The sequence below is a fragment of the Hemitrygon akajei genome, chromosome 1 (genome assembly GCF_048418815.1).
Source record: "Hemitrygon akajei chromosome 1, sHemAka1.3, whole genome shotgun sequence".
Classification (NCBI taxonomy): Eukaryota; Metazoa; Chordata; class Chondrichthyes; order Myliobatiformes; family Dasyatidae; genus Hemitrygon; species Hemitrygon akajei.
The window spans coordinates 42,091,532-42,107,350 of record NC_133124.1 but is presented as its reverse complement, the minus strand read 5'-3'; the positions used below and the strand labels follow the sequence as shown (position 1 = coordinate 42,107,350).

The following is a 15,819-nucleotide window of genomic DNA, read 5'->3' as shown; positions in this document are numbered from 1 at the left end:
AAAAAAAAAACTTTGCCCAGGCTTGTGCCCTGGAAACTTTCCAAGGCGCAAATCCATGGTCTATCGAGACCAATAAACCAAGGTCTACAAACCAAGGCCTAAAAACCAAAATCCTATCTCCCTCTCACTGACGGGGATTGTATTCAAAGGTAGGGGGATGGACATCTACTATTTGCTGCAGGTAAAGCTCCAGCCAATCGCCAATGGCTGGATTAATCTATCTTTTTTTTTTAAAAAAAGATCAATGCGATTTTGAACTTTAGCCTTTGAATCCAGATGGTAGTGACTGATCTGATCTATGACGTACTTTGCTTTTTACAATATTTCTGCATTGGGTATGCTGTCTGCCAAAGTTGTGAGGACTTTATCACCTTCAGTTTTGAGTAGAGAGCAGCTAATGACACAGCTTTGCCAAGTTCAGTGAGTCACTGATTGCATCCAGGTGGTGTTCAGGGTTGGTTACGTGAGGCTGGATCTTAAAATGAATCATTTTACAAACATCAATGTTACCGGAGCCAGTGGAGACAAGTAGAGAGTGCCTTTGGTGCCTTAAAGTCAAAAATCTGGTGAGCAGTCCAACAGTTTGGTAAAGTGAGGATAAGGTAAAAGGGAAAGTGAGGTTGGGAGAGCTTATGGAAATCTCAGTATAAATAGAAAGATAAAACGTTTAGAAAGTGAAGATTTCAACTTTTTGATAACATGGGGGCAAAATCAAAAAGGGTGATGAATACAGGTCTGTAGCTGTTCCATCTGATTGCACACAATAAATGGAATAAGGTAGATGTAGTGAACTACATATACCTGTCTGGACACGCCCCCCCCGCTGACTGCTCCTGTGGCTCCTCCCACAGACCCCTGTATAAAGGCGATTGGGGCCTGAGCCCTGCCTCTCAGTCTCCAGGACGTAGCATGGTGGTCAATTGCTGCTTGTTCTTTCTTCCAGTCAATAAAAGCCTATATCTCGCCTCACGTCTCAGAGTTATTGATGGTGTATCAGTAAATGATCTTGTAGCACAGTTAGAAACTGGGAGGTATGACATTGTGGGCACTGTTGGAGATCATAGTTGGGAGCTGAAGTATTTTGCATCAGTCTTCGTTGTGGATGAACCCAACAGTATGCTAGAAAGTCAAGAGTGTTCGGGGGCAGAAGTGAGTGTAGTTGCTATTACTAAGGAGACGTGCTTGGGGAAACTAAAAGGTCTGAAAATAGATAAGCCAGATGGATTACTCTCCAGGAGTTTGAAGGTTCAATGTTCTAAGTAAATATATAAGCAAAATACATATATGTCACTATAATCAACCTTGTGATTCATTTTCTTGTGGGCATACTCAATAAATCCAATAACCATGATGGAATCAATGAAAAAATGCAACAACAGAGCAGACAACCAGTACAAAAGACAATAAACTCTGAAAAATCCAAAAGAAGTTTTAAAAAAAGGAATAATAATAATAGTAATAAATAGATAAGCAATAAATATTGACATTATGAAATGAAGAGTCCTTGAAAGTGAATCTATAGGTTGTGGAAACAGTTCAGTGATGGGGCAGTGAAGCTGAGTGGTTATCCCCTCTGCTTCAACAGCCCTATGGCTGAGGGGTAATGACTGTTCCTGAACCAGGTGGAGTGAGTCCTGAGGCTCCTGGTCCAATTTCCTGGTGGCAGCAGTGAGAAGAAAACATAATCCGGATGGTGAGGGTCCCTGATGATGGATGCTGCTTTCTTGTGACAACACTCTGTGTAGATGTGCTCAATGGTGGGGAGACCTTTACCCGTAACGGACTGGGCCATATCCGCTAATTTTTGTAGAATTTTCTGTTCCAGGGCATTAGTGTTTCCATACCAGGCTGTTATGCAACCTGTCAATGTATTCTGCACCACACAACTACAGAAGTTTCTCAAAGTTTTAGGAGTCGTGACAAATTTTCTCAAATTTCCAAGGCAGTACTTTGTATTTGTACCTATGTGCTGGGCCCAGGACAGGTCCTCTGAAACGTTAACACTGAGGAATTTCAAGTAGGAGGTACATGATAAAATGGGCTAAAGTTAGCATGGTTGGCTTGAGGGACAATCTTATCTGAAAAATCTGTGGGAAATCTTTGAGGAAATAAAAGGAGAGTGGATGATGTTTACTTGGATTTTCAGAAGGCCTTTGACAAAGTGCCGCAGATAAGATTGCCAAGTAAGATAGGAGCCCATTGTGTTACAGGAAAGATATCAGCATGGATAGAAGATTGGCTGACTGGCAAGAAGGCAAACAGTGGGAATAAATGGGGCCTGTTCTGGTTGGCTGCTGGTGACCAGTGGTGTTCCACAGGAGTTGGTGTTGAGAACACTCTTTTTATGTTGTATGTTGATGACTTGGAGGATGGCTTTGTGGTGAAATTTGTGGATGATACAAAGATAGGTGGAGGGGCAAGTAGTCTTGAGGAAGCAGTAGGACTGCAGAGGGACTTAGATTAGGCCTGATCATTGAGTGTGTTTAAGGAGGAGATTGTTAGGTATCTAATTAGTCAGGGTATCAAGGGATTATGGGGAAAAAGTCAGAAATTGGAACTAGATGGGAGAATAGTTTAGCTCATGATGGAGTGGCGGAGCAGACTCGATGGGCCGAATGGCGTACTTCTGCTCCTTTGTCTTGTGATTAGGAGAATGAGCAAAGAAATGGCAGATGAAATATAGCCTAGAGAATTATATGGTCATACACTTTGGTAGTTGGAATAAAGGCATAGACTACTTTCTACAGAGAGCAAATTCAGAAAGCAGTGGTGGAAATGGACTTGGGATTCTTCATGCAGGATTCCCTAAAGGTTAACTTGCAGGCTGAGTCAGTGGTAAGGCAGGCAAATGCAATGTTAGCATTCATTTTAAGTGGACTAGGATATCAAGGCTGTAATACTGAGGCTTTATAAGGCATTGGTCAAATCACACTTCGAGCAGTTTTTGGCCCCTTGTCTAAGAAAGGATGTGCTGCCCTTGGAGAGTGTCCAGAGGAGGTTCCCAAGAATCCTATTGAGAATGAAAGGGTTAATGTATGAGGTCTACCTGATAGCTTTGGGCTTGTACTCAATGCGGTTTAGATGAAGGAGACAGGGGTTCTCATTGAAACCTATTGAATATTATAAGGCTGAGATAGTATGGGCATGGAGAGGATATTTCCTATAGTGGGGGCATGTAGGATCAGAGGACCTCAGAATAGAGGGATGCCCATTTAGAACGAAGATGAGGAATAATTTCTTTAGCCCGAGAATGGTGAATCTGAGGAATTCTTTGCCATGGACAACTGTGGAGACCAAGTCACTGGGTGTATTTAAAGAGGAGGTTGATAGGTTCTTGATAAGTAAGAGTGTCAAAGGTTACAGGGAGAAGTCAGGAGAATGGAGTTGGGAGGGATAATAAATTAGCCATGATGGAATGGCAGAGCAGATTCAATGGGCCAAATGGCCTAATTCTTCTTGTGGCTTGTGGTCTTGTAGTGTATAGATCAAGGATGCCTTATGCCAACTGACAAGTATGAGATCTTGATTCTTGCCGTCTGGTGATGGAGGAAGATTGGTGCAGACCGTGATTGAAGAGATTCTCTCTCCAGGTTGCTTGTAGGATGTACCATTTCAGTAAGAGGACCCCACGTCGCTGGCTTTGTTTTCAGGTGGAGAGACCATTGACAGCAAGCCTTGCCATCACATTTAAATTTCCAGTGACTGTGTAGTCTCTGGCAATTAACCTCTGCATCACATATGAAAGTTCACTAGTTCCATTTAGTATTTTAGTTGCTTCCCCCGAGGCTTGGCATACACTGCTTCATCACTATTTCAACATTATGGAGTTCGGTTGCCAAATTACATCAAGGTACAAAGAAACGCTTTCTGCACTGGCGTGTGGAATATTGCCAGGGCACCAGTGAAGGCATTCCTTTGCAATCCTAGTAGGGAGGCTGATATCCTGGATGCTTCAGAAGTTGTGGAAAAGTTGAAGGATGCTGTCTCTCTAAATGCAATCCAAGCTAGCAACAATCCTTCTTTGTATCTGTCAACAGGAGTACTTCCAACACCACATTGGGAATAAGTGTCACAATATGACTATGGCAGACACAATATCAATGGCTCTTCACATGGCTTTAAATCATCTGGACCACACAAACACTATGTCAGGATGCTGCTCAGCATTTAACACCATCATTCCTGCAATCCTGATTGAGAAGTTGCAGAACCTGGGCCTCTGTACCTCCTTCTGCAATTGGATCCTCAACTTCCTAACCAGAAGACCACTATCTGTACAGATTGGTGATAATACCTCCTCGCTGACTATCAACACTGGTGCTCATCAGGGGTGTAAGCTTAGCCCACTGCTCTACTCTCTCTATACCCATGACTGTGTGGCTACATACAGTGGCGTGCAGAAGTTTGGGCACCCCTGGTCAAAATTTCTGTTACTATGAATAGATTAGTGTATTATTTTTGTTTTGTCAAATTCTAGAGTGGGGGAAAAAAGGAAAGGAGCACCATACAAAAGTTTGGGCATCCCAAGAGATTTGAGCTCTCAGATAGCTTTAACCAAGGTCTCAGACCTTAATTAGCTTAAGGCTATGGAAAGGCCAGGTGATGCAAATTGCAAAGCTTTATAAATACCCTGACTCCTCAAACCTTGTCCCAACAATCAGCAGCCATGGGCTCCTCTAAGCAGCTGCCTAGCACTCTGAAAATTAAAATAAATGATGCCCACAAAGCAGGAGAAGGCTATAAGAAGATATCAAAGTGTTTTCAGATAGCCATTTCCTCAGTTCATAATGTAATTAAGAAATGGCAGTTAACAGGAACAGCGGAGGTCAGGTTGAGGTCTGGAAGACCAAGAAAATTTTCCGAGAGAACTGCTGGTAGAATTGCTAGAAAGGCAAATCAAAACCCCTGTTTGACTGCCAAAGACCTTCAGGAAGATTTAGCAGACTCTGGAGTGGTGGTGCACTGTTCTACTGTGCAGCGACACCTGCACAAATATGACCTTCATGGAAGAGTTATCAAAAGAAAACCTTTCCTACGTCCTCACCACAAAATTCAGCATCAAAAGTTTGCAAAGGAACATCTAAACAAGTCTGATGCATTTTGGAAACAAATCCTGTGGACTGATGAAGTTAAATGGCTGCAATGAGCAAAGGTATATTTGGAGAAAAAAGGGTGCAGAATTTCACGAAAAGAACACCTCTCCAACTGTTAAGCATGGGGGTGGATCGATCATGCTTTGGGCTTGTGTTGCAGCCAGTGGCATGAGGAACATTTCACTGGTAGAGGGAAGAATGAATTCAATTAAATACCAGCAAATTCTGGGAGCAAACATCACACTGTCTGTTTCTAAAAAAAAAAGCTGAAGATGAAAAGAGGACGGCTTCTACAACAGGATAATAATCCTAAACACACCTCAAAATCCACAATGGACTACCTCAAGAGGTGCAAGCTGAAGGTTTTGCCATGGCCGTCACAGTCCCCCCGACCTAAACATCATCAAAAATCTGTGGATAGACCTCAAAAGAGCAGTGCATGCAAGATGGCCCAAGAATCTCACAGAACTAGAAGTCATTTGCAAGGAAGAATGGGCAATAATCCCCCAAACAGGAATTGAAAGACTCAGCTGGCTACAGAAAGCATTTACAAGCTGTGATACTTGCCAAAGGGGGTGTTACTAAGTACTGACCATACAGGGTGCCCAAACTTTTGCTTTGGGCCCTTTTCCTTTTCCAGGGTCACAGTCAGGAGAGGGAAGGAGAAGAGTCAGGTACTAGAGAGTACCCCTGTGGCTGTACCCCTTGAAAATAAGTACTTCTGTTTGGGGTGGGGGGGGGGGGGAACAGCCTACCTGGGGGAGGCAGCAGTGGCTGTGCCTCTGGCACAGAGACTGGCCCTGTGGCTCAGAAGGGTGGGCAAGGGAAGAGGAAGGCTGTAGTAATAGGGGACTGTATAGTTAGGGGCCAGACAGGCGATTCTGTGGACGCAGGAAAGAAACCTGGATGGTAGTTTGCCTCCCAGGTGCCAGGGTCCGGATGTTTTGGATCGCGTCCAAGATATCCTGCGGTGGGAGGGAGAACAGCCAGAGGTCATGGTACATATTGGTACCAATGACATAGGTAGGAAAAGGGAAGAGGTCCTGAAAAAAGACTACAGGGAGTTAAGAAGGAAGTTAAGAAGCAGGACCGCAGAGGTAGTAATCTTGGGATTACTGCCTGTGCCACGTGACAGTGAGAATAGGAATAGGATGAGGTGGAGGATAAATGCGTGGCTGAGGGATTGGAGCAGGGGGCAGGGATTCAGATTTCTGGATCATTGGGACCTCTTTTGGGGCAGGTGTGACCTGTACAAAAAGGACAGGTTGCACTTGAATCCCAGGGGGACCGATATCCTGGCAGTGAGGTTTGCTAAGGCCACTGGGGAGAGTTTAAACAAGAATTGTTGGGGGGAGGGAACCAAACTGAAGAGACCGGAGAAGAGGAGGTTGGCTCACCAATAGAGAAAGCTTGTAGACAGTGCGAGAGGGAGGATAGGCAGGTGATAGAGAAGGGATGCGCTCAGACCAAAGGTTTGAGATGTGTCTATTTTAATGCAAGGCGTGTTGTGAACAAAATGGATGAGCTGAGAGCATTGATCAGTACTTGGAGATATGATGTGGTGGCCATTTGCAGAGACTTAGATGGCTCAGGAACAGGAATGGTTACTTCTCGTGCAGGGTTATAGATGTTTCAGAAAGGACAGGGAGGGAGGCAAAAGAGGTGGGGGCGTGGCACTGTTAATCAGAGATAGTGTCATGGCTGCAGAAAAGGTGGACACAATGGAGGGATTGTCTACAGAGTCTCCGTGGGTGGAGGTTAGGAACAAGAAAGTGTCAATACCTTTACTGGGTGTTTTTTAAAGGCTGCCCAATAGTAACAGGGATATCGAGGAGCAGATAGGGAAACAGATCCTGGAAAGGTGTAATAATAACAGAGTTGTCGAGATGGGAGATTTTAATTTCCCAAATATTGATTAGCATCTCCCTAAAGCAAGAGGTTTAGATGGGGTGGAGTTTGTTAGGTGTGTTCAGGAAGGTTTCTTGACACAATATGTAGATAAGCCTACAGGAGGCTGTACGTGATTTGGTATTGTGAAATGAACCTGGTCAGGTGTCAAATCTCTCAGTGGGAGAGCATTTTGGAAATAGTGATCATAATTCTGTCCCCTCTACAATAGCATTGGAGAGAGATAGGAACAGACAAGTTTAAAAAAGCGTTTAATTGGAGTAAGGGGAATTATGAGGCTAACAGGCAGGAAATTGGAGGCTTAAATTGGAAACAGATGTTCTCAGGGAAAAGTACGGAAGAAATGTGGCAAATATTCAGGGGATATTTGTGTGGAGTTCTGTATAGGTACGTTCCAATGGGACTGAAGTTATGGTAGGGTACAGGAACTGTGGTGTACAAAGCCTGTAGTAAATCTAGTCAAGAAGAAGAGAAAAGCTTACAAAAGGTTCAGAGAGCTAGGTAATGTTAGAGATCTAGACGATTATAAAGCTAATAGGAAGGAGTTTAAGAAGGAAATTAGGGGAGCCAGAAGGGGCCATGAGAAGGCCTTGGCGGGCAGGATTAAGAAAACCCCCCAAAGCATTCTACAAGTATGTGAAGAGCAAGAGGATAAGACGTGAAAGAATAGGACCTATCAAGTGTGACAGTGGGAAAGTGTGTATGGAACCGAAGGAAATAGCAGAGGTACTTAATGATGTTATGAGTGATGAACAGACCTGATGGACAATGGGGTGAAGGGTTAACCATTCCCAACCCCCCTCCTGAGAACTACGAACTATTCCAGTTGTTATGCTGCTCATGAGAGAGAGATAAAGCCCAGGCAAGAACATTTGCTACAGGTAAGAGGGGGAGAGAGACTGTTGATTTACTGTATTTTGACTTCTATAAGGATTATTTACTTCCTACTACTTTGCTCATTAACATTCCTCAGTGGACTGCGGGAGTGGCCTGATTTGATGGACACAGTCATTCAGAATTGATGGATACCTGAGACCCTGTTAGTAGGGATAAAAAAGACAGGTCTGGAGAGACACCCTTCAGGCACGCCAGTGGACACTGAGTGTTGGAACCCACAAGAAAGGTGGGGGCTTCGGAGACCAAACCAGGAGATTGGTCAGTAAAACTCAGTGTTACAGCAGGGCCGGTGGGGACTTGTATGTGTGTCCACTCATGCCAGAGTGACGAGTCCACCACAGAAGAACGGTCTAGCTGAAGGACGGAGTGGTCATAGCTGAATGACCACCACAACAACGGTGCAACGGAATCAAAAGGCAACAGGAAGGTTTGCTGACTGCAACTGCTTAATCTCTCGCTCTCTCTCTCCCCCTCTCACTCTAACGATTACAACACAACAAGCATAACTACCCCAGCAGTCATGAACTGAACTGAACTTTATACTTTTCTATGACAATTCATTTACCCCTAGACATCGATAGAGCTTGTTTATTATTGCTTATTATTATTCCTACACTTTTAGGTTTATTACTGCTAACTTGTGTTATATGTATATTTGCATTATTGGTATTGTTTTGCTTATTTTACTAATAAACACTTTTGATATATAGTACCACCAGACTCCAACGAATTCTTCTTTCTCTGCTGGTCAGACACCCAGTTACGGGGTATGTAACAATGAATACTTCAGTATTCACTATGGAAGATGATCTTGGTGATTGTAGTGATGACTTGCAGCAGACTGAAAAGCTTGAGCATGTAGATATTAAGAAAGAGGATGTGCTGGAGCTTATGGAAAGCATCAAGTTGGATAAGTTGCCGGGACCGGATGACATGTACCCCAGGCTACTGTGGGAGGTGAGGGAGGAGATTGCTGAGCCTCTCGTGATGATCTTTGCATCATCAATGGGGATGGGAGAGGTTCCGCAGGATTGGAGGGTTGCAGATGTTGTTCCTTTATTCAAGAAAGGGAGTAGAGATAGCACAGGAAATTATAGACAAGTGAGTCTTACCTCAGTGGTTGGTAAGTTAATGGAGAAGATCCTGAGAGGCAGGATTTATGAACATTTAGAGAGGTATAATAAGATTAGGAATAGTCAGCATGGCTTTGTCAAGGACAGGTCGTGCCTTATGAGCTTGATTGAATTTTTTGAGGATGTGAATAAACACATTGATGAGGGAAGAGCAGTAGATGTAGTGTATATGGATTTCAGCAAGGCATTTGATAAGGTACCCCATGCAAGGCTTATTAAGAAAGTCAGGAGGCATGGGATCCAAGGGGACATTGCTTTGTGGATCCAGAACTGGCTTGCCCATAGAAGGTAAAGAGTGGTTGTAGATGGGTCATATTCTGCATGGAGGTTGGTCACCAGTGGGGTGTCTCAGGGATCTGTTCTGGGACCCTTACTCTTCATGATTTTTATAAGTGACCTGGATGAGGAACTGGAGGGATGGGTTAGTAAGTTTGCTGATAACACAATGGTTGGAGGTGTTGTGGATAGTGTGGAGGGATGTCCGAGATTACAGTGGGACATTGATAAGATGCAAAACTGGGTTGAGAAGTGGCAGATGGAGTTCAACCCAGATAAGTGTGAAGTGGTTCATTTTGGTAGGTCAAATATGATGGCAGAATATAGTATTAATGGTAAGACTCTTGGCAGTGTGGAGGATCAGAGGGATCTTGGGGTCCGAGTCCATAGGTCGCTCAAAGTAGCTGCGCAGGTTGACTCTGTGGTTAAGAAAGCGTACCATGTATTGGCATTCATTAATCATGGAATTGAATTTAGGAGCTGAGAGGTAATGTTGCAGCTATATAGGACACTGGTCAGACCCCACTTGGAGTATTGTGCTCAGTTCTGGTCTCCTCACTACAGGAAGGATATGGAAGCCATAGAAAGGGTGAAGAGGAGATTTACCAGGATGTTGTCTGGATTGGGGAGCATGTCTTATGAGAATAGGTTGAGTGAACTCGGCCTTTTCTCCTTGGAGCGACAGAGGATGAAAGGTGACCTGATAGAGGTGTATAAGATGATGAGAGGCATTGATTGTATGGATAGTCAGAGGCTTTTTCCCAGGGCTGAAATGGTTGCCACAAGAGGACACAGTTAAATTCACTGCAGTCCATCTGTGAGGAGGCTTTTGGGGTGGGGGGAGGGCACAACGATGGGTGACTGTCACTGACAAACACAAAGAACAAGTGGAGTCCCTTAGGCCATTTTGCTGTCTAATCTGTATCTAATTCTGAATGTTGATCGAGGAGATGGTTCCCTCTGACAACTGCAGTCAGTGCAAAACCATACCTGCATGAAAGACTCAGCTGCACAGGAGGGAGAAGAAAGGAATATTTAACTGGAAATTCAGCCATTCCACAGTTGGGAGAGCACTTAGATACTTCTGTGGCTGTACATGTAATGACAGGGAACTTAAGTTGTCTTCCTGGCACCATAAAGAGTAAATGGCTGCAGACTGTTCTTGAGGGGAAGGTCAAATCCAGAGATCATGGTTCACGTTAGTATTAATAATAGAAGCTAAGTATGACAAAGGATTTGTGTACCCAGAATCTAAATTATTTCCCCTGTAACAAGTATCCAACCATATAGTTAGATGAGCTTTCTTCTTTCTGTACTCAATGGGCCAAGCTGCAGTCTGGAGATTACAATCTTCAATGTTGCATTTCATAATTCCTTACAAATTGGACCTCTCTACCTCAATGTCCAGTACAGCCAGAAACATTCTTGATATTTGTAAAATACCTGAATGTGTGTTGGAAGAGCTGAAACCTACAGGGCTGCTAAAAGCTATGATTAAGCCGGGGAGCGCATTATTAACTGGCATGACCAATCTCACTCCATATACTAAATTCTGTATGATTTTTGTGAATAAATTAATCTCCAGGTCCAGAAACATTTTGTAAGACGCTTGTATTTTGAAGTGCTTTGTAATTTTATTAAAATTAGATGTTTAAGCAACAAATTAGTTGTGGTTGCAGTGACAGTCATAATCTTCTTGAGTGCTGTGCTTTACACAACATTAGAATTATTCAGTTGAAGTAATGTTTTATACCATACTGCCTGACATCATTGCTACTGTAGTTAAGGTGTAGACTTGTTATGTCCTGTGAATTTTTGCTAAAGAATTCTTTGAAAAACATTCTTACAGGTAGTTGTGTAAATGAAGTTCTCCGCTTATCCAGTGCATCAATGATGTTACGTGTTGCCACTGAGGACTTTGTGCTGTCACTGGATTCTGATGTAAAGGTGGCTGTGCGAAAAGGAGATCATATTTGCTTATATCCTCAGCTACTACATTTGGACCCAGATGTCTATGAGGACCCTTTGGTAGGTAAAATAATATCAACATTTTGCACCTTAAATCCTGTATGAATAATTTTATGCATTGAATTCTGAGTGTTATGATCCAGTAAATCACTTAAATTTTATTACCATGACAGAGATACGTAGCATGATGTTGAAAGAGCTGTCTTGTGATTTAAGTGTGGGTTTCCATTCATTTTGTTATTGTCTTACAAATGTTTTCCTTCATATTGCTTCCAAGTGAATGATAATTATTGACAAATATTTCATCCCTATTGAGTCTATATAATTGGCCAAACAGGTCAATGCTAATGTTAACCTTCAACACAACCCAATTCTGTTTTACTTCCCCCTGGTCTATCAACATTTTCCTTATTTACTTCCTTCTCTATGCATACTACCTTTAAATAAATTCATGCTATTTTCTTATGGTAGCAGGTTTGAATACTTCTGACGGGCAAATGTTATTTTCTAGTTATGGTTATGAGCTTACGCATTGTGCGGATTCTTACATAGGGACTGTGTTGTAATCAGATGTTAACTGGGCACTGCAGAATCATCACAAACTTCCCATTCCAGAAATTATGTTAGTGCTAATATCATTGATGAAATATCTAAAGAAGGAGAGATTTCATTTTTTTTAAAAAAAAGCTGCAGGATATCCTCGGAGAGTGATAACTGCCCTCTGACACCCTCAACCAATTTCTTCTACAGCAGGTATGATTCCAGCCACCAGATTGTTTTCTCCTTGGCTCCCACAGAAAGTTGTGCTGTAACCTTTTGGTCAAATGTCGTCTTGATTCTGTATTTGTAACAGGATCTGAACATCTGATTAGTGAAGCAACTAATTGAACCACTGCCTACCAGCACCAGTATTCTGAGTTTAGTCCTGACCTTGGACAATCTCTGTAGAGTTTGCATGGTCTCCCTATTAGTTTCCTCAGGATACTCCTGTTTTCTCCCATATCCTCAAGGCCAAAAGGCTAATTGACTACTGTAAATTTCCCCTCGTGTGAGTGAGTGGTAGAATCTGAAGCAAGCTAATGAAAATGTGGGGAGTTTTTCTTTAAATGGGATTAGTGTAACTGTGGTTGATGGCTGGCACAGACTCAGTGGGCACAAAGGCCCATTTCAGTGTTACAAGACCACCAGGTATAGGAGCAGAATCAGGCTATTTGGTCCATTTGAGTCTGCACTGCCATTTCATCATAACTGATCCAATTTTCCTGTCAGCCCCAGTCTCCTGCCTTCCCCTTATCCCTTTATACCCTGACCAATCATGAATCTATCAACCTCTGGCTTAAGTATACATAAAGACTCCACCTCCACAGCTGCCTGTAGTAAAGTTGTCCACAGATTCTCTGGCTAAAGAAATTCCTCCTCATCTCCATTCTAAAAGGAAGCCCCTCTATTCTGAGGCTGTGTCCTCTGATCTTTGGTAGATTCTCTCACCATAGAAGGCATCCTCTCCACATCCACTCTATCAAGGCCTTTCACCATTCAGTAGGTTTCAATGAGGTTCTTCTGAAATCCCGTGAATACAGGTCCAGACCCATCAAACAGTCTTCATATGACAAGCTATTCAATCCTGGAATCATTTTCGTGAACCTCCTTTGAACCCTCTCCAGTTTAAGCACAAACTTTCTCAGATAATAGGCCCAAAACTGCTCATGATACTCCAAGTGAGGCCTCACCAGTGCTTTATAAAGTCTCAACATTATATCCTTGCTTTTATATTCTAGTCCTCTTGAAAAAGAATGCTAACATCACATTTGCCTTCCTGACCACTGATTCAACCTGTAAGTTAACCTTTAGGGAATCCTGCACAAGGACTCCCTAGTCCCTTTGCACCTCAGTTTTTTTTGTATTTTCTCTCAAAATCAACCCTTTCATTTCTTCTACCAAAGTGTATGACCATACACTTCCTGATACTATTCCATTTGCCACTTCTTTGCCCATTCTCCTAGTCTGCCTAAGTCCTTCTGTAGCCTCTCTACTTCCTCAAAACTATCTGCTCCTCTACCTATCTTTTTATTGTCTGCAAATTTTGCAACAAAGCCAACAATTCCACCATCCAAATCACTGAGATATAACTCAAAAAGAATTGGTCCCAACACAGACCCCTGTGGAACACCACTAGTCATCGGCAGCCAACCAGAAAAAGCTCGCTTTGTTCACACTCTTTGCCTCATGCCAATCAGCCACACCTTATCATGCTAGAAACATTCCTGTAATACCATGGATTCATAACTTGTTAAGCAGCCTTGTATGTGGCACCTTGTCAAAGGCTTTCTGAAAGTCCAAGTACATAACATCAAGTGATCCTGCTTGTTATTTCTTGAAAGAATTCCAACAGATTTGTCAGGCAAGATTTTCCCTTAAGGAAACCCTGCTGACTATGGCCCATTATATCATAAGTCTCCAAGTACCCTGAGTCCTCATCCTTGATAATCGACTCCAACATCTTCGCAAACATTGAGGTCAAACTAATTTTTGCTCTATTATATGCCCTCTCTTTGGCTTATGTCTCTATGGTTCTATGATTACAGTGAACTTTGGAGTTGAGTAATTCTGAAGTAACAGATGAAATGTTAGCAGATTATTGAAGTGTCTGACCTTTGGTAATTGTGATAATGCCATCACTTTACTAATGATTATCAGGAGACTGAAGGAGAAACACTTGGCTGAGTTATATCAGACTAGTGTTTGTTTGTAGAACTATTCAGGTAATTTTTCACGTTGATGAGTTTCACTGTAAGACTCATGGTAAAAGACTAGTTGATTCTGATTTATAAGTCATAAACAACTTGGTTAGGATGTTGTCTTAGCCCATATATTTTTCTATACCACTGTACTGATCGTTAATGTCACTTGGACTAAAATTAATTTCTGGAACAATGACTTGTATGAGGGTGAGATTCTTGTTTGTCTGAAGATCTTTGCAAGGTATGGTTTATTGCATTTTTATGCCATGTTGCAGTATTACTGAATCTATTCAGTGAATTCTCTCCTTTATTTCTTGCTACCTTTCCATGCCATATTTAATTTTCTGTTCACTTCAACTAGCTCTCCCAGTAGAATATGCAAGACCAGCTCATAATCACTGCTGAGCCTATTGCACTTTTAAAAGGAATGTAGAGGGATGAAAATCTTAGTCTGGTCCAGATTATATCTGTGGATAATCTAAGACACACGTTTTCTTACATGTAGTCAATTATTGGGGAATTTCTGCTGAAAGCTTTCAAATGTATCACTAAATGATCAAATAAGTATATGATTACATATTTTTACCTTTCAGTTCAGCCTTAATTTAAAAGACTTGTAACCACCGAATCTTATCATCTATCCTAGCCTTCTTCCTATTTTAGTATACTTCTCATATTATTACAGTAATATAAGAAGCTACATATTATAAAATTATAGGAGGATTCATTACATCTTTAAAATATTGCAAAAAGGTGATTTTTCTGTGATCATTTTTAAGTATATTAAAGCAAAATATTATTCTTTTCTTTCAGGAATTTAAATATGATAGATTTTTGGATGAGAATGGAAAAGAGAAGACTGCATTCTACAAAAATGGTAGAAAACTTAAGCACTGTCTTTTGCCATTTGGCAGTGGTGTCAGTATGTGTCCTGGTCGTTTCTTCGCTATCAATGAGATCAAACAGTTTTTGTCTATATTGTTATGCTATTTTGACATAGAACTACTTGATCCCTCAGGACCCATTCCAGCCTGGGATAATTCAAGGTGTGGGTTAGGAATTCTCCAACCAGTCCATGATGTTCAGTTCCGTTATCGTCTGAAATAATAACCTACTGAAATCACAGGAAACTAGATTCTGGCACAATGCCTAGTACAGTATAGAAGAATTCTTTATTATGCTATATAAAGAACTAATACTCTTCTGTTTTATAGTTCTATGCTAACCAATTGTTATAACACTTCTATAGTAATTAAAGTTTTCAAAGTGTTGCATGTATCCTACTGTTACTTAATTTTTGACTTCCAATTGTAGAAAACAGGATTGAATTTGTGAAGTAACAATTTGCAGTATTGCAGTTGGGTGTTGGTATCAGTGGCAATGTTTCATCAATAAAGAAATATATGGAATTATATAATAATATTCAACATGGAAAACAGTAATTCTGTCAGTCTAGCATGTGCAGGTGTTCAGAATGCACACAAGTCTTTCTCCTACCAATATTATCTCAGCCCTTTAACATATCTTCCTATTTTTGTTTTTAATAAATATATTCAACTAAATTCTTTCTGAAACCCATTCTTTGCCCAAATCTTGGTGCAAAGAAAACAGTCTTTAAGTGAACCCATTTCAGGGTACCTGGCCTTCACAAAGAGAATTCTTCCAGTGGCTCTTGAAGGCTTCTCCAGGATTATTTGTGTTGAAAATATGACTCAATGTAAATGATCTCCACCTTACCCCACTCACCTTCTTCTGATCCTTTCGGCTTGCCATTTTGACCCAGTCTTCCCCTTGTCCTTCCTT

General features: G+C 41.7%; 1 protein-coding gene across 1 annotated transcript in view; it reads left to right on the top strand.

Moving 5' to 3' along the window:
• LOC140726026 (cytochrome P450 7A1-like) overlaps positions 1–15,575 on the top strand; it is a 40,376-nt gene extending 24,801 nt beyond the window's left edge. The window contains exons 5-6 of the mRNA XM_073041925.1: positions 11,157–11,335; positions 14,830–15,575. Coding sequence (XP_072898026.1) covers positions 11,157–11,335; positions 14,830–15,123 — 473 coding nt within the window. The 3' untranslated portion in view covers positions 15,124–15,575. The remainder of the gene's footprint in view (positions 1–11,156; positions 11,336–14,829) is intronic.
• The last annotated feature ends 244 nt before the right edge of the window (positions 15,576–15,819 follow it).